Consider the following 21,125-nt stretch of genomic DNA (forward strand, 5'->3'; position numbering starts at 1 on the left):
TGATAAGACTCGCGAGCGAAGTGACTGCGGAATTACTACGCGCTGAAAACCATCGATATTGAGCATGACTATGTCTTCGTGCAGAGAAAGCGAATGTTCGCGAGTCGAAAACCAAGAAAAATCATCAATGTGCGTCTTTGGATTCCAATTACCATGAGTGACAGATAGTTTTACTAGTTTCAAGGTTTTGTCCTTCAGCGTCGCGTCGCGAATTTCATTGCGAGTTAACGGTAAGCCATCGAATGCCATATTAATAGCGTGAACGATCTCCGAGTTTTCACAAGTTTCCAGTTCGTCAAACTCAGGGTCTGGACCCTTTGGCAGGCGAGATAAACCATCGGCGTTTCCCTGCTGATTAGTCGGTTTATAGCGAATGTCATATTGGTAAGCCATGAGCGTTAGTGCCCATCGCTGCAAGCATTGCGCTGTGATCACGGGAATTTTCTTGTCCGGCGAGAGAATAGCTAAAAGCGGTTTGTGGTCCGTTACGAGTGTAAATTTTCTACTATGCAAGAATTGACGAAATTTAATGACTCCGTAAATGATTGACAGAGCTTCCTTCTCTATTTGAGAGTAGGATTTTTGCGAATCGGAAATCGTTTTCGATGCGTGCGCGATCGGTCTCTCTTCGCCATTGTGCTCGATTGAGAGGACAGCGCCGATTCCGAATTGAGAAGCATCCGTTGACAGAATGAGATGCTTGTTTACATCATAATGAGCTATAATTGCGTAGCGTCGATTACGTCGTTTTTGAGAATGCGAAAAGCTGCGTCACAGTCCGTATTCCAAATGAATCTCGTCGCGTCTTTTTGAAGAACACGGCATAAGGAAGCGGCTTTAGTCGTGAAATTAGGAATAAACATGCGATAATAATTGACTTTGCCCAGGAAGGCCTGTAGCTGGTGAACATCGAGGTTTAGGAAACTGTTTGATTGCTTCAACGGATTTGTTAGACGGGCGTTTGCCGTCCTTGTCAATTATGTGACCAAGATACTCGATACTACTTTTGAAAAACTCACATTTAGCGAAATTGACGGTGAAGCCGTATTCGGTGAGGCGCTCAAAAAGTAGCGATAAGTTGCGAAAATGATCGCGTTCATCAATGCCAGTAACGATTATGTCATCGATAAAACTAGCAACACCGGGTAGGCCGGCGATCATGGCATCAACACAACGTTGAAAATTTGCGCGACTAGATGCGACTCCGAAACACATGCGTTGATAACGGAAAAGACCGAATTGCATGTTGATGACACACAAATTCTTCGCATCATCATATAATTTTAGCAGAAAATACGCATCGGCAAGATCAATTTTCGTGAAAATACAACCACCCTGTAACTTATGAAGAATTTCATCTAAGGAGGGCAGGGGATGTTGATCTATCTGAATTTGTTGATTCAATGCTTTGAAGTCACTACAAATGCGTACTGACTACTGATCCATTAGACTTGGGGACGGCAACGATTGGTGCTGCCGAATCACTGTAATTGATTGGTTCAAGAATACCTTGATTGATTGACTAATCTATTCAATTCGGTTTGAACAGCGATTTGCCTCTGGCGAAAGGCAAAGGACGTGGCTTGTTAAATACGGGCTTGACATTAGGTTTCAAGTGAATTGTCACCTTTGTCTTGGTGCATCGTCCTAATACATTAGAGAAAACGGAGGGAAATTTGGACTGAAAAGATACCAATTTGTCATTCGAATCAGAAATGTCAATAGTATTACATGATTGCGATTTGACCATCTGCGAGGAAATTGCATCCAAAGCAGACGTTCCCTTAGCGGTCATGGAGAAAGCATCGCTCCAATCAAGACCAAAAATGTTTTGCCCACGGTGTTCGTCGAGAACTACCAATTTTAAGCCAACTCTTACTTCGGAACCCACCTGTACGGTTACAGTGTAAATACCTTTCACTTTCGCAGTGGCTTGTCGCTGTACGCTACGAAAGAGCAATGGCATGCTGAGAGTTTCGGAGAGCCCAAAGTTTTGTACCCAGTCAATCCCACCATGGCGGAGGGTGCACCAGTGTCCCACTGTGTCGGCAACGGAATGCCGTTGATGCTGGAGTTGATCCAGAGCTGGTTACCTACACGTCGATATAGTTGATCGATGTCGAAGGAGAGGAGCGGCACTGAGCAGAAATTGACGGATGTGACCTGTTGCGTGATACTAGGTTTGGTTGACATGCACACAGGTTTGATATGACCTTTGCGACCACATTTCTGACATACTGCATGTCGATATTAACAGTCTTTTCTCTGGTGATCGATGAAACAGCGGCTGCAGGATTTCAGTCCCTCCGGGAAGTTGCCTTGGATGAATTTGGAAGGTTTTCTCCCCTTCTGATAACTTCCCGTCATTTTGTTGACGATGGAAGTATCTTTACCGTTAGGCTACTCTCGCCCTGTATAACCCTATCAGTTTCCAGCGTTCTCACGTATGTTGCGGCTACTTTGAGAACGTTGTCAAGGGATGGATCGGTTTGTGTTAGACAATGCCGACTCACATCCGCGTGCGGCGTTTCTTTAATGGTGAGATCGCGCATTAGCTCATCAACGTAGCTCTGATCACAGCCTTCTCTTGAGCATGTGAAGTTGCAATCCTTGGAGATTCCGCGTAGAGTAGCGATCCAATCGGCATATGATTGTCCCGGCTGCATTTTGCAATTGTAAAATTCGTACCTGGGTGTTTGCGCATGAATCGAGTCCTTGAAGTGTGTAGACAACTTACTCAGTCAACGCGTCGAAGGATTGTGCACTTACATCAGCAGCACCAAACAAATGACGTAGGAGCGAGTAGGTTTCCGGTCCGACCCACGAGAGTAGACACGCTCTTTTTTTCTCCATGTTGGAAATGCCGTAAATTGCTAGGTGATGGTTGAATCGTTGCAGATACTGGTCCCATTTCTCCTTTGATTTTACAAACGAATCGAACTTGGGAGCGGTAGCTTCAGATGTTGACGCACCGGGACTCAGCCTCTGCGTTAACTGTGCCATCTCTTCTTTGTGTTGGTTTTTTTGCTGTTCCAACCCAGCCATGACTTTCGCCATTGCTTCGTCATGCTGTGCGCGTTGTTGCTCCAAATCTTCTCTGTGCCGAGCATTTTGCTGCTCCATATCTTCTTTACGCTGTGCGCGTTGTTCCGCCATCATTTCCTGCTGCTTCTCCAGAAGCTTCAAAATACCCGATTCCATGATATATGTTCGTAGCAGAAATAACTATGAATCCGACTTCTGACACCAATTGTTATGTTCTTGATCTTGTTTGAACAATAACTCATACGACGAGTTTGCAATATGAAATCAGTATATTATCAGCAGAATAACTTTAGGACAGGCAACACGATCCAGAGTACAGTTAAACGAAAGACCCGGTAGACAATAGAACACAGGGAATAAATAAGAAGCACGACACACGAGGAAATAATGATTGGCGGTAATTACTAATCCTGGAAATTAAAGAACAAACGACACCAACGTAAAATGCTCGAACATAACATACTCCTCAAGACAGCGTGAGTTTAAGGGCGTTCGAGATTCAAATTCTTTAGCACTTTGTGACAGGGCCAATTTAATGTGGCAGATGATGGGATAGTGATCAGTCATACTGTGTTGGAGCACAAAGGGGAAAGGTGATATTGATGAGTGTTGCAGTAGAAGTGATCTCAGAGTAGAGTTTTGGATTGGTCAGCTATTCTTGTAGGTTCCGTAATTATCTGAGCTATTCCATAAGAATCGAGTATTTCACGGTACCTTCTGTTGAAGTTGGTGGTCTTCAGCAAATCAATATTTATGTCTCCCATAATAAATATTTGTTCGTTAGCTGCCGTTAGCGTTTCCAGTATATTTGAGAATTCGTCTCCAGTATATTTGAGAATTCGTCAAGAAAAGTCTCTTGCTTTGTTCCTGGGTGTTTGTAGATGACTGCCACTGTGAGAGCTTTTTGTACATGTACTCTGACAAATATATATTCTACGCCTTCGGTTTCAAATTTTTCGTCGGGCATCATGTCATATCTCAGACCTTCGTTGATGTATAGTCCAACACCTCCAGCGTTCGTTTTAGATGGCGAGTGTAAAAAGTTGAAACCTGTCAGGTTAACATTAGTTGTTGGATGTTCTTTCAACTTGGTCTCAGAGATTCCGATGATGGTTGGTGAGCAATTAAACATTTCAAACAGGGGGAAATTTCATCTAGATGAGCTTGGAGGGATCTTGTGTTTAAGTGTGCAAGTAAAATTCCTTGAGATGATGGGATATCACTACTATTCGTTGAATTGATAGATCTGCAGTTGCTCATGTTGAAAAAGTTTTGGGCCATGTTTTTAGTGTGAGTTGCGTTTGCAGTGAGAGAGCAGTATAGCAGCTTCCATTTGAGTTTATCGAGGTCATCCTTTGACTCAATGTGGATTCTGGTTGCGCCATCATTCTTTTTCATGTAGATATTCCCATTTGCAGTCCAGAGGTAGGCTATTTGAAGCTTTTTTCTTTTTTTCGCAGCTCGCGCTTCAAAGAAGACATCTCTTCTGTAATTTGTTGAATTTTCGTTTAGGAAGAGTTGTTTCATTGCTTCTACACCGAAGTCCTTGATATCCTTTTTGTCCTTTCTCACTTTGAGGAATTATTTTTTTGGTTGGTCTGAAGAGAATTTAGCTACAATGGGTCCTGTTCTGTCTGGATTTTTGAAGCGCACTCTATAGCAGTGCACAATCTGTGGCGCAGTGATGTCAGCTTCCAAGGCGTTAGCTATTTTCATGATGGTCTCCGGCAGATGTTCTTTTTTGGAGTAGGGAACACCATGAAATTCCAGGTTGTTGTTTCGAGATTGCTGCTCCAGGTTGTCGTTGGTGCGTACTAGGCCAGATATTTTTTTGTTCAGGATACTCATAGTTGATTCAAATTTGTCGTGTTCCTTGAGTATGGTTTCTTGCGTGGCGAGATTTAGATTTTTTTGTTGCTCTCAAATTCTGCATTCCATTCCAGTCTTGCAAGTTTCTATCTCTTTCCGGAGTTCCTTGTTTTCTTCCTTTAGTTTCCTAACCTCTTGGTTGGTCTTATCAAGCTCAGATTTCAATATTTCATATTGCTTTTGCAATGTTATATTCAACTGTGTCAAACCTTTGACTTCACTGAGCGTATCTTCCAGTTTACTGTCCATCTTCTTCAGTCTCGTCAACATGGCATCTTCATGTGCTCCAGGCTTTGTCATTTTGTTTCTTGGATGGATCTATAGCCTAGATTACTTTAAATCTTCAATATACAACCAAATACTCCAATGGATGTACTTGGATTTGGTGATTATGCGAGATGAATTTAAGATTTGGATGTGTATTACTGAATATGTGACCCCTCGAACTAACCTGTCTTTGAGACTACGTACACAACTCGAGTACTTTTCATACGTTCATTCAGTACACTCGAAATAGTTTTGACGTTTTTGAAGCTACCCGTAACTGAGTAGAAATTCACCAAGTTACTTCTGCCTGAATATCAATACTTTGATCAGTTTAGTTTGGCCACCTACATAAAAATCGAATGCATCAGAGATTCAGAGCCCTGGTTAGTCGGGGTACAAATTTGACGTCATTTCTTACCTGTTCAAATGAATAGACCTGACACGCTGCTTAGTCGAGCCATACAATTTCTACAGGCCGAAAATGCCCCCCACCGACGTCTGCATCCATTCAAACTATTCAATTATAATATAGTCATTTTCTTACAACCTGCAATATATCGTCACATAATTTCACACATTACAGGTAGAGAGTAGCACGGATATAAATTAGATAGTTCAATCTCATCTTTGATGCAAATCATAATTGTGGCAAGTGCATTGAAAACAGAGTTTCGAATAGACAAAATCTACCTGAGCACTCCAAAAAAATCGATGTACTTTGTCATTGAGCGCTTCTGGGCCTGAATTTGCACAATGCGCATATTGCACACATAACCAAACTCACATTAATTGCAACCACATAGATTAAAATAGTAAGGCACCAGATGGCAGATACCGCTCTTCAACAGAAGAATAGAAAAACAATTACATTGAAAGCATGATTAAAAGTTAAGAAACGGTAAAATCCATCAGGTTACAGTTCCAGTTTGGGTCCGTCACGAAATCTCTTCAACGAAATCGACTCCATATTGTAGGGTTGGGGTTTCCCAGTTGCCATAGCCACCAGTGTTCGTCCGACAACCGGTGCCGTCTTAAATCCTCTACCTGATGCATAAGGAAAGATCAAATTAGGCTGTTAACAGAGACAAGGATGAATTTAGAAAAAATGGATAAAAGATTTTGGTTGACTTCAGATTGGATTCGGATTCACAATTTTTCTGGGGCAGAACAGTATTTAGACACAAACAGTTGAATGATTTCCAGTTTTGCTACGACTTTAGACTGAATTCCAGTTGGTGCCAATTGTGTACTTGGATTTGGTGATGATGCGGAATGAATTCAAGATTTGGACGTGTATTACTAAGTTATAAGATTAGATAGCCTATATGAGCATTAAATCGATGAAAATATTTGATCCGCAGTAATTTACTCTTCCCTGTTTTCGCAGTATAGCTCCCTTTAGCATTAGCATATACAGCAATTGACGAGAATCATTCATAGAAACAAACAACAACAGTCTGTGACTGTCTGTTATATTATTTTCGATATTTAGTGGTCAATAAGAGCCGCAGGAAGGCTACCTTCGAGCCGCGGTTAGGAATCACTGATATGAGACCAAGATGCTTGCTACTGGAAAATGGAAATACACCACGAAAATAGAAAAACAATTGATGTTGATTTTTCTCAACCCTTTTGCAGGATTGCCAGACAGTGAGTATCTGAGTAAGCCAGAGAAAAATGAATTGTAAGATTTCGGCCAGGTTAGTATCAATTGGACTTACAAATTTTTGAGACAGGATTTGGATTTCGACTTGAAGAAATCATTAATATTTTCAATTTTTATGCTATTTTCGAAAAAAATCTGGGTTTTTACAGCTGTGGACTTGGATTAGGACGTGCTATGACATCAAGATTTGGATCGAAAGTGAGATTGGAATATCAAAATCACGACAGTCTTCGGATTACATAATCTCGGACACCAAGGACTAAAACCATACCGGAAAATCCCGTCCCAATGATGACATTTTTGTGCTTCGGATGAAAATCGATCATGTAATTCTTATCGACCGATTCCTGAAAAATATACGTAACGATCAATCTTTATCGAACAACGCAGGCACCGAATAATGGTACGTGCTGTGCACCTTCCATTCTAGCCAATTGGTGAAGCTATATTGCAAATGAGCAGGGTTGTAATGACTCGAGTCACGATTTTCTGATGACTCGAGTCTTTTTCTCAAAATACGGAAATGACTCGACTTTAGTCAATCTGTGTAATGATTCAACTTGTACTCGAGTCATTGAGCATAACTCGAACAAAGTCATATGACTCGAGACTCAGACGGCCAAGACCGACATTTCATCGTAATTTCGAAGAACAGTAAAGTAACCACACTATTGGGATTTCATCTATTGGTACTGGTACTTGAAAGTGCGCCCAGAAACTGCGAAAGGTGAGGAAAATTAGTGTATTCTAAATGCGAACCATTTGATACCACCAAACAGAGTTATAAAAAGAGGGTTTAACAAGACTTCAACTGGAAACTGAGCCCTATGCTCGCTGGCTCAGCGTCGGACTTGACTCGGTGGTGAATCGAAAAATATAAAAGTGAGATTGACTTGTGACTCGGAGCTTTGTGACTTGGTTACAACCCTGCAAATGAGCTAAGACATATTCGAGATGACATTAGCATTTCGCTACTCAAGTAGAAGTAGAAATAACACCGAAATTTCTACTCGAGTAGAAGTAAAAGTGACTGTTCATAAGTAAGTAAGTAGGTATTCTACGCCTATTTTGACCTGAAAAACTGTAAACTGTCAAGTAGAGGTAAAAGTAGTCTAAAACCATACCTACTTAATAAGTAGTGCGAGCAGGTACCATAATTTTCCATGTATAATCCGCAAAATTTTCACGATTTTTCGCCCTAAAATCGGGGGGTGCGTATTATACATGGGAACAACACGCTTGAAAATAATCTCCCCCGATTAAAAACTTGAAATCACACCTTTCTTCATGTTTGTTTCCAATCGCGCATCATTTTCAGCCATCATGCCCAGTAATTCGTATTATCAGTGTAACGAGCTACCAATTAGCAAAAAGCGTGTTGCCAATTAACGAGAGTCGTCTGCACAGTACGCAATCTCCTGCTGAGTTGGTTTGCCGTTTGCACGCCAGCGAAATTAGGTCATTCATTGATTGCTGAACGCGCATGCGACAATCCTCGCGAATTCATCGACAGGCCATGTGCGCAAAATATAATCGCTCGCGTAATCAGTCGCACCTCCCACAGGCGTGGTGTGCACGACATTGAACCGTTGGCCTGAGCAATCGCATCTGGCCTCGTGCGCAAGATGTCGCGTCGCCGGCCTCGCAGGCTTTGGCTGCTATCTACTATCGTATAGAGGCAATACCGTTACTTGTATAACGATAAGCAATCGCATCTGTAATAGGCCTCGTGCGCAGGACGTCGTGTTGCTGGCCCGAGCTATCGCGTCGCCAGCCTCGCAGGCTTTGGCTGCTATCTACTATCGTTTAGAGACAATGCTGTTAATTGCATAATGATTAGCGATGGTTATGTCATGATTGTGCGACAGTGACATCGCAAAACAGAACAACATCGCGTACTCAAACACAGCTATTCATGTACTGTGAATGTGGGGTGCGTACTATACATGGGTACAGGCTTTTTCCCAGAATTTGCATGCCATTTTAAGGGTGCGTATTATACATGGGGGCGTACTATACTTGGAAAATTACGGTACTATACATGTGTACAGGCTTTTTCCCAGAATTTGCATGCCATTTTAAGGGTGCGTATTATACATGGGGGCGTACTATACTTGGAAAATTGTGGTAGAAGTACTTCGTTACTGACCACCTTTGCAATTCAGTAAGAGGAAGTTTGGTTTCACATTGGAAATAAGAGGTGGGCCCCTAACCACCCCTCCGGCTACGCCACTGGGCGCATTCATTCCCAACGATACTTACTGTAAGCATACAGACTTCAGTGATGGCCGGGTCGGTTGCATCGATATCTGGAAAGTGTTTGACGATTTCCGATTTCAGCCATTCCAACTTGGCCTGCTCAGCCGCCTGATCTTCGGGAGAAACCTTGTCGCGTTGATACGGATCTATGGTAGCCTCGCAATGGTAGCAAATCTGAAAAAAAAATTTAATTATGCCCATACCTACCAAAAGAGCATCACATCTCAAACAGACTTGGGTTGGACAACTAGACAATTCTAGGCGTGTAATTGAACTAATTAGAGCGAAATGCCAACAATCTGATTCTAATCTAATTCGTGATAAGGAGGGCGATTTTTTTTCGACACGTCAAAAAAAGTAGAAATTTGTCAAAATTGGGCAAAAAAATTGTCAAAATTGTTTACAAAGTCGAATTTTTTTTTGCAACCCGCATTTCATTTGTATCGTATATGTTTGCACTGTTGGTGAATTAGCATTTGACATTTTAAAGCGTGTAGCTTACTTTATAGGGCTACCGTTGCAGATGGCCAATTGTCTGCTCATTGTGAATCATCAACGGTCAAATGAAACAAATATGTTGACATGGTGTTATGCTCAACGTACCGCAACATCCTAACTGAAGCAAGACTGCATAGGCATTGGTTTTTATATCAATAAGCACATGATGAAAAATTTTGATGTAGACAACATTGCCAGAATGAAGCAACACGGTCTGTCACCAACAGTGTACGCACAGCTCAAGTGTTGCCAGTCAACAAATGCTACTCTTGTACGTTCTATCTCCATTCTTGGCAAGCTACTTAGTAAGACAGACACTTTCTAGCCGAGAATGTAGGAAAGTATCTTTCGTTTCACTACAACAAATTTGAATTATTTCTACCACACTGCGTGATGTAGGCTAACTACTGGAATTCTTCATAGGTTCGGATTTCGTTAAAATAAAGTTTTTTATGTAAAAACTTGTCAGCTTTGAAGTCAAAAAAGTTTTTTCATGCCAAAGATACATGAGAGCAAAATATTGTTAAAATTTAAATCAAATGCCAAAAGTTTGATTTTTTAGGTCAAAATCTTCCGTTTTTTATGTCAAAAAATCGGCCTAGTGATAAGTTGCTAGGCTCAAATTTTAATCCTAATCTAATTTCATAATATTTTGAAAATGCTACGGGAGAGCAGTTCACTGTGGAGTGCAAAACGAGCCACGCTTGTTGTTTGTGGTATTCGTCGCCTACCATGGTCATTTACAACAGGCCGATATTCTTTATTTTTGATTCCGTATCTGCCCACTTGTAGCACGGCCCACTTCTAGGCTTTTTGTAAGACACCGCTTACGCGGATGAGATGGTGAGGAGGAGCCTAGATAAACCTCCAACACTTGGGTAGGAATTTTGGAGTCGACCGCAGTCAGACTCGAACCCACAACCCATTGGTGTTGCAGCTGTGGATTATACCACTACGCCATCTCGCCACATACCAGTCACGCTTGGTGAACAGACATTTTCCATTCTCAAACTCTGATCTCTGATTGGATACAAACTGAAGATGCTCTCGGTTCTACTTCTTTCCAAATTCAGAATTTTATTCAATTTCGAAGTATTTGCGAATTCAATCATTCCAATTCTAATAAAATTTGCAGAAAACTGTGTAGCTATTATTATAAAATTATAAAATATCTGACCACTCACCTTCATGAGACCCGGGTATTCGAATGACGGCAACGTGTAGAGGTACGTTTTCCCGACAGGGTGTAAAAAACTCGACGGAAAGCCTTCACGCAAATTGTACTTGTGGCCAGTCTTATCAGTCCAGTAGTAAGCCAGGGCTCTCACCGGCTGTAGTAGAAAAAACAACCGGGCGTCAAGAAAACATTGCGCCTACGGACACGCGTGTTTGCTGACTCATATCAGAGTTTGAAATATGATCCTGACAAAAACAGATTACAGGCTGCTCCGAAGTGGTCAGTACTGAAGTACTTCTACTTTTTAGGAATGCACTACCTAATCAAGATATTATGTTTTTGAACTACTCCCACATCTACAGTTTGTTAGATAGAGCTACTTCCCTTTCACACTCGTGGATAAAAAGCAGTTTGGGATGAGTTTCCATCGCTGTTACCAGTGAAACTATCATATCAACAGGGTTGTAACCAAGTCACAAGGTTCCGAGTCACAAGTCAATTTGACTTCTATAGTTACTACTCGAGTCATGTTCAATTCACCATCAAGTCAAGTCCTAGTCCAAGTCATAGAGTTTACTGTTCAATATTGAGTTCAAGCCGGGTTCAAGTCACTCCTGTAAAACTCTCGGGTGGGATCGAAGGCCTCGGATTCATAATGTACTCATTTTTCTCGCTCTAAACATGTGTTATTAAACAGATAAAGACAGTTTACGAGTGAACCTCATGACATCACATGACGTCATATTTCTAGTTCCAACCCTACATTGCAGTGAAGTGATAGCCTAAATTAATGTACATGATAGCTAGTGACGACTCGGACCACATAATGCCACAATGCTGAAGTACATATTGACGTTTTAAATGTCACCAAATGTATCAACTGGGGCAATCAAATGATATAATAATACCATAAAATCAATATCTTCCGTCGCTTTGCCAACAATTTCGACGAAGACTTGCAAGGGAATATAAACTTACGCCTTAACGGTCTAGGCCAGACCGGACAATGTATTCGGCATCTGAGTATTGCTACGTTGATATTGAGGAGAGTGTAAAACGAGTTTCTATACTTGCTACCGATATAACCCCATTAACAAGTTATACAGCAGTAGCCAACAGCCCAATCGCACGGATTTGGTTTTTATGATACAATAAACATATGAAATCAAGATTGATCTCGTACGCCTGCTAGATTTTTTACATCAGACGATATCAATTTCATTGATTGGTTGAATAAGCACCATTCGCAGACTACCAACATGCATTGTATTTCGCTCTTGATGTTGTGTGATTACGGGTCTAGCTCTCAGCAAAGAGTCACTAAACATTCACAAACGGAAAGCTGGATATTTCAAGCAAACTTTTGTAACAAAGCAAGTATAATAATTGAGATTGTCAATGTCGATGCTTGTTTTGCATTGATTTTTTTTTAATGGTGCCAGCGCCATGCACAGATTGGTGCGAAATTGAAATGTAAAGAATTTCAACCAAGGATGTTATAATGACGTGAAAATGGTGATCTATGAAAAAGGTTCACAGCGCAGAACCTTCTAAGGTTCGTTTGTGAACGAGAACCTCTAAATTTCTGGGTTCACACACAGAACGCGAACGTGAACCTCACATCCAAACCATCCCTAGTAGTATGATTGGTTGGTATAGCGGTAGATTTTTGTTTTTACGACTCAGGGAGAATGTGGGGTTCCCCGAAGGCTTGAAGACTAGCGTAAGTGTTCCATGGGTTAGTAAAGGTTAATAACCACTGAACTAGTGCATCCGGTCCTGCTTGAACTTGTAGTTGGTAAAACACAAGTTTTTGGCATTTTCACCAAGAAGTGATACATTGGACGGGAAGTTGGATTAGTTAGTCCATAAGGATCATAATCGCTGCAGTATGAAATATGTATTTTTGATCGCAAATGTATTAAACAAAACCGTGTCAGTATCTCTGTCTCAATCTGCCGCCATCGACGCTAGAGAAAAAGATTACATTCTCGGCAGTAGCACGTTTCAAAGCGTCAGAAGTTTTAAACCAGTTGCCCCCTTCCCACAAAGTCAGCCGAGACAGTCATCGAATACTTACTTCAACAGGTAGCTTGAGATTTAGGCTTGAAAGCAGATGATTGATGTAAGGCCCGCAGGTGAGAATCAGCGACTTGCAAGTGTAGACTTTGTTCTTAGTAATCACCTCCACTTTCGAGTCATTGACCACCCGAATTCCAGTCACTGGCGTGCAGTCACAGATTTTTCCTCCTTGCTTTCTATACAATTCCTGGTAAAACACGGTAAATCTGTTTTATTTACAAAGTATATACGTTTGTTTAATTTATTCTGAGATCGCGCCTATACCCATGGTTCATAATATAATATGAATCATTGGCCAGCATCTCATATTTGACTCTTATGTAAATCAGATGCGGTGTGCAGCCTTCTTGACAAGCGAGCCGCACATAGATAGCGCATTCAAGCCGAAGGCTAGGGTTCTTCAAAACTAACGTTTTATTTCAAATTTCATTTGCTCGATGATTAAATTGTTAGATTGCCTAAAAAATCGCTACACAACAAATTTGGATCAATTCCGACCCAGTAGAAGCGGTGCAATCCCAATTTGAAATTTTGACCATGTATTTAATCAATAGTCTTTACGGTGGCAAATTTCGTCACGACTGAACACCGTGTTACAGGTGTGCCTGAGTTAGATGTCATAGTTTGGATGAAGACATTGCTAATTATTAAAAAATAACTATTACACTGATTAGCTGGAAAGTATAGTCAACAACATTGAAATAGCGCCGTGAAAACGGTGATATAATTTACAAATAAACTACTTTTAAGACTGAAATTGAGGACAATGAAAAGAAACTAAATGGTGAAATACAGGAAAATATACTGCCCATGTCAATATCAGAAATTATCTCTTGGTGCTTCAATGTAGCATTCATGAAATCAGAGCGAATCACCTTGTGAATGCTTTCTTCACAATGTATTTTTATATTTGCTTTTCAGATCTTCTGCAGGAGAACGTCTATATTCATCATATTATTCATTATATTCATTTCCGACTGTAGGCCAACACTCTGGTGAAGAATCGTTCAAGGTGATGAGACTTATCTATAAGAACGGACATCGCACAAGAACCATCAATTTGCAGAGGCAGTTTTAGGCTCTTGAATACATTTTGTCAATAATTTTCATGTGCAAAGTCAGCATATCAATATTTTAGCGGTTTCAGTATGCCTTAATTAAGTTGAGTTGAATGTTTGTGAACTACTATGGTCCACATTAATCAATCCAATGTACTGGAGATCCTCTTACTTCGAACAATTGTAGGAGCGATAATGTCTTTGGAAAAGTCGATAAATGTCTACCAGGATTATTGCTATTTATAAAGATACTGATTCATAGGGCTCTACCGGGAATGATATCGGAATTTTACACAATACTATCCTTCCTCCAAACCCCCCTTACCAGGCACATAATACTAACCTGTAAAGCAAGGAGGCAGCTCTCAGGCTTCAGTAACCCAGCCTCTTTATCGAGTACTCCCCTAAACTCACGATTGCTCGAGAAGCCAGGGAATCTCGTCGACAATTCTTCCCCTCCAATCACTTCGTGCTGGATTTTCAGGCTCTTCAAATTCGCAACGCTGGTATCAACGTCACCGCCTCTTTCTTCGATATTGTAAAGCGAGAACACACCCATAGGTCTGACGCATGAAATGATTGGAAATAAGTGTGCATTCAAACAATGAACGATGAGAGAATGGGTGCCGTGTCTTCACTGACAAATCCATCACATATTAGAATGCGATATTTAGGAATGCAATTTCGCACAAGTTGCATTGTGTCATTCACTGGACTTTTGAGCCATTAACGAACATATTGGTCAATGGTCATATACATATTTATTTCATCATAGTAACCATGAGTACAACAAAAAATGTGACATAAGAAAACACGGGATGGAGTCTGAAAGATAAATGAGATTTACAAATTAGCCAGTCACTTTAGCGTACATTTATTTAAGGTAATTCTTTTAAAAACAGGCAAAGAAAGCGAGTGGTCTGAAATAAAGATGTGAAGCCATTAACGGCACCGGGCTTGTGTTGATATCGCCAATAGGCAAAATGACCATGTGAAAAAATTCGTGAAATATTGTTGGCGTACGCTGGTGTCAATTTATGAGCAGCAGATTTTTTCCTAGAATATCAGCTTCCATGAGGAGGCTTGCGGAGTTCTCAAGCAGTCAACGCCAGAAAAATTCAAAGTTTCATAGCAGTTTTTTTTTATGGTTAACTACGCGGAAAAAGGAATGCTTTGTTACTGACCTCTAGGATTATTAAAAAATAACCTTTTTTCCGGATCCCGGGGATTCACTAATTTAATTGTTAGGTTACCTAAAAAATGCCGCACATCAAATTTGGCTCAAATCCAGCCAGTAGTAGTCAACGCATAGCCAATTCGATTTTTTATATAAAATTTTTCTACTGCCAATCCCATGAAATTGTTGAATTGTCTACAAATACGAAGCAAAACAAATTTGACGCAATCCAAACCCATAGAAGAGAAGTTGTTTCAGTTTTTCATTCATAATTCTGGGGTTTCCCACCGTGAATGCGATTTTTGTGAATCCAAAACTTTCGACTGCAATAACTTTGCTTCTGTCAGTTGGAAGTGAGCAAAAATTGTTAAGTATCGTTCTTTTGCGCAACGTAACAATATTATGGGGTTGACAGTAAAATTTGAAACAGAAATTTCATTTTTATATTATGAATTCAAAAACTTAAATTGTGTCTGCGTCGGCTTCTACCAGTTAGAATTAGGAATTCAGAATTTTTTTTTACGCGACCCAACAATTTAATCAGTGAATCCCCGGAATCTGGAAATAAAAGTGTTTTTTGAGCAACCCTACTGACCACGTCTGCATACGAGTTAACATACACGAGTAACTCTCTTCCGCTCAGTTCCTGCAATTTCCTCCATCTCTCATGACATTCCGGCATGATATCGGCGTACACTTTTTTCACCAGAGATGTCCGGGTGAGTCTCGATTGCCCATGAGAGCTACCCCTCGTGTGAGGCAGCGGGAACTTTAAAAATACATCAATCGTCAGAAATAGGCCTATTACCAGATTAATGCCGTGCGTCGTGATAGGCCTATTTCAGATAGTAGTCGCAATCTATCATCAGTTGTGTCTAAATAGTGACTTGATGTGACATATACGGAATAAGTATGATTACTCAGGCAAGTTTTCGTTGCAGTCAAATCCGTGGAAAGTTATTTTTCACTAAAATTGCACTGAAAAGTTGCATTTACGGACAAGTTCCTTGGAATTATGAGGGTATGAGATACTAGGATCCATACGTATGCAAGGAGCATTAGCAAAACTCAGGGTTGGCGACTTCAACAAAATCAATAGCCTGAAGAAATTGGGCCAGTGAAAATATAATTTTCGGTGGTCTAGCCTGAATGTGCGTCAAATCAGAAAGGAACTCAAATTTAAACAACGGCGATATAATCAAGCGATCCATTCCAATATAGTGCCAAATATTTTCAGTAAAAATTTAGTTGCACGAAGAATCGAAAAATAAACTTTTTATAAAAAATCGAAAAATTTGCAAAAAGTTTCATGATAAATAGAGAAAATTTGCAAAAAGCTGCAATATAAGAATCCTCCGAACAGCTTAAAACACCATACTACATAGCTTTGAGTATTAAGGAAGCTGCCAGAAGCTGTAAAAACAAAGTTGCAAAAACTTGGGCACTTCGTTATTCCACACATATCCAAAAGTGAACACCATGAAACCAATAAATGTTTTCCATGGACATGTGAAAATTTAAAAACGTCTAAATAATTTGTTTTTAGCGTTGGGATCAGGGCTGAGGGAATATTAGGATAGGGGTGGGAGATATAAGGGTTGGGGAAGGGGGTATTAGGGTGGGTAAGGGTCAAGGTTGGGGTTAGGATATCCTAAGATTAGGGTTGGGGATATTACGCACGGGAGATATTAGGGTAGGGGAAGGGGTTATTAGGGTTAGGGTTAGGATACGGTATCCTAAGATTATAGGGTTGGGGAGGGGTATTAGGGTCAAGGTTGGGGTTAGGATATCCTAAGATTATGGTCTAGAGATATTAGGGATGGGGGAGGGGGATGTTAGGGTGGGTTAGGGTCAAGGTTGGGGTTAGGATATCATAAGATTAGGGTTGGGGGTGAGGAATACAATACTCCCAACTCTAATCTTGAGATACCCTGACCCCAAATTTAACCCTAATCTTGGGATATCCTACCCCAACCTTCACTCTAATATCCCTTTACCCCAACCCGACCCTAATATTGCCTTCCCCAACCCCAATCTCACGATACGTCCCACCCTAAACTTAGTATGGGCAATTCCCTGCACAGACAACCGATGTCCCCACCACTACCTCTTCAAATCTCCTGAAATTTGGTACACGCACAGATGAGCTAATTCCAAACAGGATGAACTTTATTTCATGAAAATTGGACTTTGGGGTCAAAAGTTACGTCACTTTGAAAATTGACAATTTTCTGCTCATTTCGGGTCTGCACTTTCAGGTTTTATCAATGCAATATTCAAGAAGGTGTAGCTAGATGTTAGACGACAGTTGAGACACGGCATTTGGATTTATTGGAAGCTTGTCTGATCGTCTATATTTTCAAGTGAAATTTAATGCCCTGTAGGTTAGGGTCAAAGGTTAAATTGAGGGGGAATTTGGTCAATGGTCTAAAATCAGTCAGGCGTTACACGATTTAGACTGCGGATTGCTCAAAAACATATTAAAATATTTTGGAAAATAGAATCTTAAATGAAAGTTTGCTTCAAGGAGACTTCGTTCATAGCTGTTTGATTTTGGTTTTTAGACCGTAAAGTGATGAAATTGCAGTTTCAAGAGCACACTTCATTTGCACATGGAAATGCAGTAGTAGTAGGGTGTGTTCGGACATCTATTCTGGGGTGCGTGTGGACATCATGTCTGGGGTGTGTTCGGACATCATGTCTTGGGTCTGTTAGGACTCTGTTGCCATTCGAACATCGTGTCTGGGGTGAGTTCGGACTGTTTTGTCCCTCGGACATCGTGTATAAGGGGGGTGTTCAGACACCATGCCTGGCGTGTGTTAGGACTGTGCTGTCACTCTGACATAGTATCTGGGATATGTTTGTGTTGCGTCAGACATGACTCAGACCTGATATCTGCGAACTAATTTTATCCGGACATGCTCCGGAGCTGATACCTGCCCACTAAATACCCCCATGCATGGCACGAACCGGATATATGCGCGCTTAATGGACACAGATATGCGTCAGACGTGATACCCGCGTCCTAAATGACGCGTTTTTGCTGATATCTGCGATAGCTGGCTATATCCACAGTAGTGGTAGCTGAGTATATCCACATTCACAGTAGAGATAGCTGAGTACATCCAAAGCTATAACTACTGTGGTTATACTCAGCTATCACTGCTGTAGATATACCCATACCCAGCTATCGCAGATATCAGCAAAAACCGCAAATATAGAGGTCATATATAGGCCAAATGTCGTTTAGGACGTGGGTATCACGTCTGACGCATGTACGTGTCCATTAAACCCGCATATATCAGGTCCGGACTATGCCTGGGGGTATTTGGTGCGCAGGTATCAGCTACGACACATGTCCAGATTAAAATAGTGGGCAGATATCAGGTCTGAGGCATGTTTGGCGTATCACAAACATATCCCAGACACGATGTCGGAGTAGCAAACACAGTCCGGACACACCCCAGGCATGATGTCCAAACACCTTCCAGACTGAATGTCCGAATGACAACACAGTCCGAGCTCACCCCAGATACGATGTCCGCGTTGCAAAACAGTCAGAACACACCCGAGACATAATATCTCGGGTGAGCTCGGACTGTGTTGTCATTCGGACATTCAGTCTGGAAGGTGTTTGGACATCATGCCTGGGGTGTGTCCGGACTGTGTTTGCTACTCCGACATCGTGTCTGGGATATGTTTGTGATACGCCAAACATGCCTCAGACCTGATATCTGCCCACTATTTTAATCTGGACATGTGTCGTAGCTGATACCTGCGCACCAAATACCCCCAGGCATAGTCCGGACCTGATATATACGGGTTTAATGGACACGTACATGCGTCAGACGTGATACCCACGTCCTAAACGACATTTGGCCTATATATGACCTCTATATTTGCGGTTTTTGCTGATATCTGCGATAGCTGGGTATGGGTATATCTACAGCAGTGATAGCTGAGTATAACCACAGTAGTTATAGCTTTGGATGTACTCAGCTATCTCTACTGTGAATGTGGATATACTCAGCTACCACTACTGTGGATATAGCCAGCTATCGCAGATATCAGCAAAAACGCGTCATTTAGGACGCGGGTATCACGTCTGACGCATATCTGTGCCCATTAAGCGCGCATATATCCGGTTCGGACCATGCATGGCGGTATTTAGTGGGCAGGCATCAGCTCCGGAGCATGTCCGGATAAAATTAGTTCGCAGATATCAGGTCTGAGTCATGTCTGACGCAACACAAACATATCCCAGATACTATGTCAGAGTGACAGCACAGTCCTAACACACGCCAGGCATGGTGTCTGAACACCCCCCTCATACACGATGTCCGAGGGACAAAACAGTCCGAACTCACCCCAGACACGATGTTCGAATGGCAACAGAGTCCTAACAGACCCAAGACATGATGTCCGAACACACCCCAGACATGATGTCCACACGCACCCCAGAATAGATGTCCGAACACACCCTACTACTACTGCATTTCCATGTGCAAATGAAGTGTGCTCTTGAAACTGCAATTTCATCACTTTACGGTCTAAAAACCAAAATCAAACAGCTATGAACGAAGTCTCCTTGAAGCAAACTTTCATTTAAGATTCTATTTTCCAAAATATTTTAATATGTTTTTGAGCAATCCGCAGTCTAAATCGTGTAACGCCTGACTGATTTTAGACCATTGACCAAATTCCCCCTCAATTTAACCTTTGACCCTAACCTACAGGGCATTAAATTTCACTTGAAAATATAGACGATCAGACAAGCTTCCAATAAATCCAAATGCCGTGTCTCAACTGTCGTCTAACATCTAGCTACACCTTCTTGAATATTGCATTGATAAAACCTGAAAGTGCAGACCCGAAATGAGCAGAAAATTGTCAATTTTCAAAGTGACGTAACTTTTGACCCCAAAGTCCAATTTTCATGAAATAAAGTTCATCCTGTTTGGAATTAGCTCATCTGTGCGTGTACCAAATTTCAAAAGATTTGAAGAGGTAGTGGTGGGAACATCGGTAGTCTGTGCAGGGAATTGCCATATATCTTACCCCATCCTTGATCCTAACCCACCCTAATACCCCCGTCCCACAACCCTAATCTTAGGATATCCTAACCCCAACCTTGACCCAAACCTCCCCCCCCCCCCCAATAACCCCTTCCCAACCCTAATATCTCCCGAGCGTAATATCTCCAACCCTAATTTTAGGATATCCTAACCCAAACCTTGACCCTAACAACCCATCCAACGCGAAAAACAATTTATTTTGACGTTTATAAATTTTCACATGTTCATGGGAAACATTTATCGGCGCCATGGGGATCATTTTTTCGATGTGTGGGGAATAACGAAGAAGTGCCAAAACTTGCCCTAATGATTACATTTCTGTGTAGAAAGGGCGCATGTCTCAACTTGGATAGGGCCCTTGGATATATGCATTCTCCATCACCCTGTGCTTAAAAAGTGGACCACATATTTCATCACCCTGTGCTTAAAAAGTGGACCACATATTTTCAAGACAATTTATTGAAACCACCTACCGGTAGTATCAAACACAAAATTGTTCTCACCTGATCGAATACAATTGATTTGATCCCTTGGGAGGCCAAATGATATCCAGACCATAGTCCATTGACCCCAGCACCTACAACTATCACCTCGGCATCCATAGTTGATTATCACTACACTACAAAAAAAATTAGACAATTTTGGTCTCAATGTCTCAAACCATTTTTTACAAAAAAAAAGTCTTAAAGACCAATTAGTCTTACCAAGTACATTCTGTCTCAAATCGATTTTTTACAAAAAAAAAGTCTTAAAGACCGATTAGTCTTACCAAGTACTTTATGTCTCAAAAGTAAGACACAAATTGATCGAAAATAGTAACAGTGCCTTGGGGGCATCCGTTTCAATGATCGGGTCTGAGCGAAGGGGGAGGTTGAGAGAGACCAGAATTTGCAGCATTGAGATGATACTGTACTAAGGAGTTTACAAGAAATTCACTAGATATAGTTATCAA

The 21,125-nt window shown here is 41.2% G+C and overlaps 1 protein-coding gene and 1 long non-coding RNA gene across 2 annotated transcripts in view; one reads left to right on the forward strand and one right to left on the reverse strand.

The window, feature by feature from the left end:
• Positions 1–5,697: 5,697 nt before the first annotated feature.
• LOC145436090 (peroxisomal sarcosine oxidase-like) lies at positions 5,698–20,811 on the reverse strand. Its single transcript, XM_080313374.1, has 8 exons — positions 20,677–20,811; positions 15,719–15,867; positions 14,265–14,484; positions 12,862–13,050; positions 10,789–10,935; positions 9,110–9,280; positions 7,119–7,194; positions 5,698–6,225 (listed from the first exon to the last, which is right to left on the reverse strand). Exons 1-8 carry the CDS (start codon positions 20,773–20,775, stop codon positions 6,095–6,097), a joined length of 1,182 nt encoding a protein of 393 aa, XP_080169500.1. The 5' UTR covers positions 20,776–20,811; the 3' UTR covers positions 5,698–6,094.
• Positions 7,739–21,125, forward strand: part of LOC145436102 (uncharacterized) — a 423,401-nt gene continuing 410,014 nt past the window's right edge. The window contains exon 1 of the long non-coding RNA XR_013914172.1: positions 7,739–8,062. This is a non-coding gene — a long non-coding RNA (uncharacterized LOC145436102). The remainder of the gene's footprint in view (positions 8,063–21,125) is intronic.

This window comes from Botryllus schlosseri, chromosome 3, assembly GCF_051294905.1.
Source record: "Botryllus schlosseri isolate E-star chromosome 3, Bs_hap1, whole genome shotgun sequence".
Taxonomy (NCBI): Eukaryota; Metazoa; Chordata; class Ascidiacea; order Stolidobranchia; family Styelidae; genus Botryllus; species Botryllus schlosseri.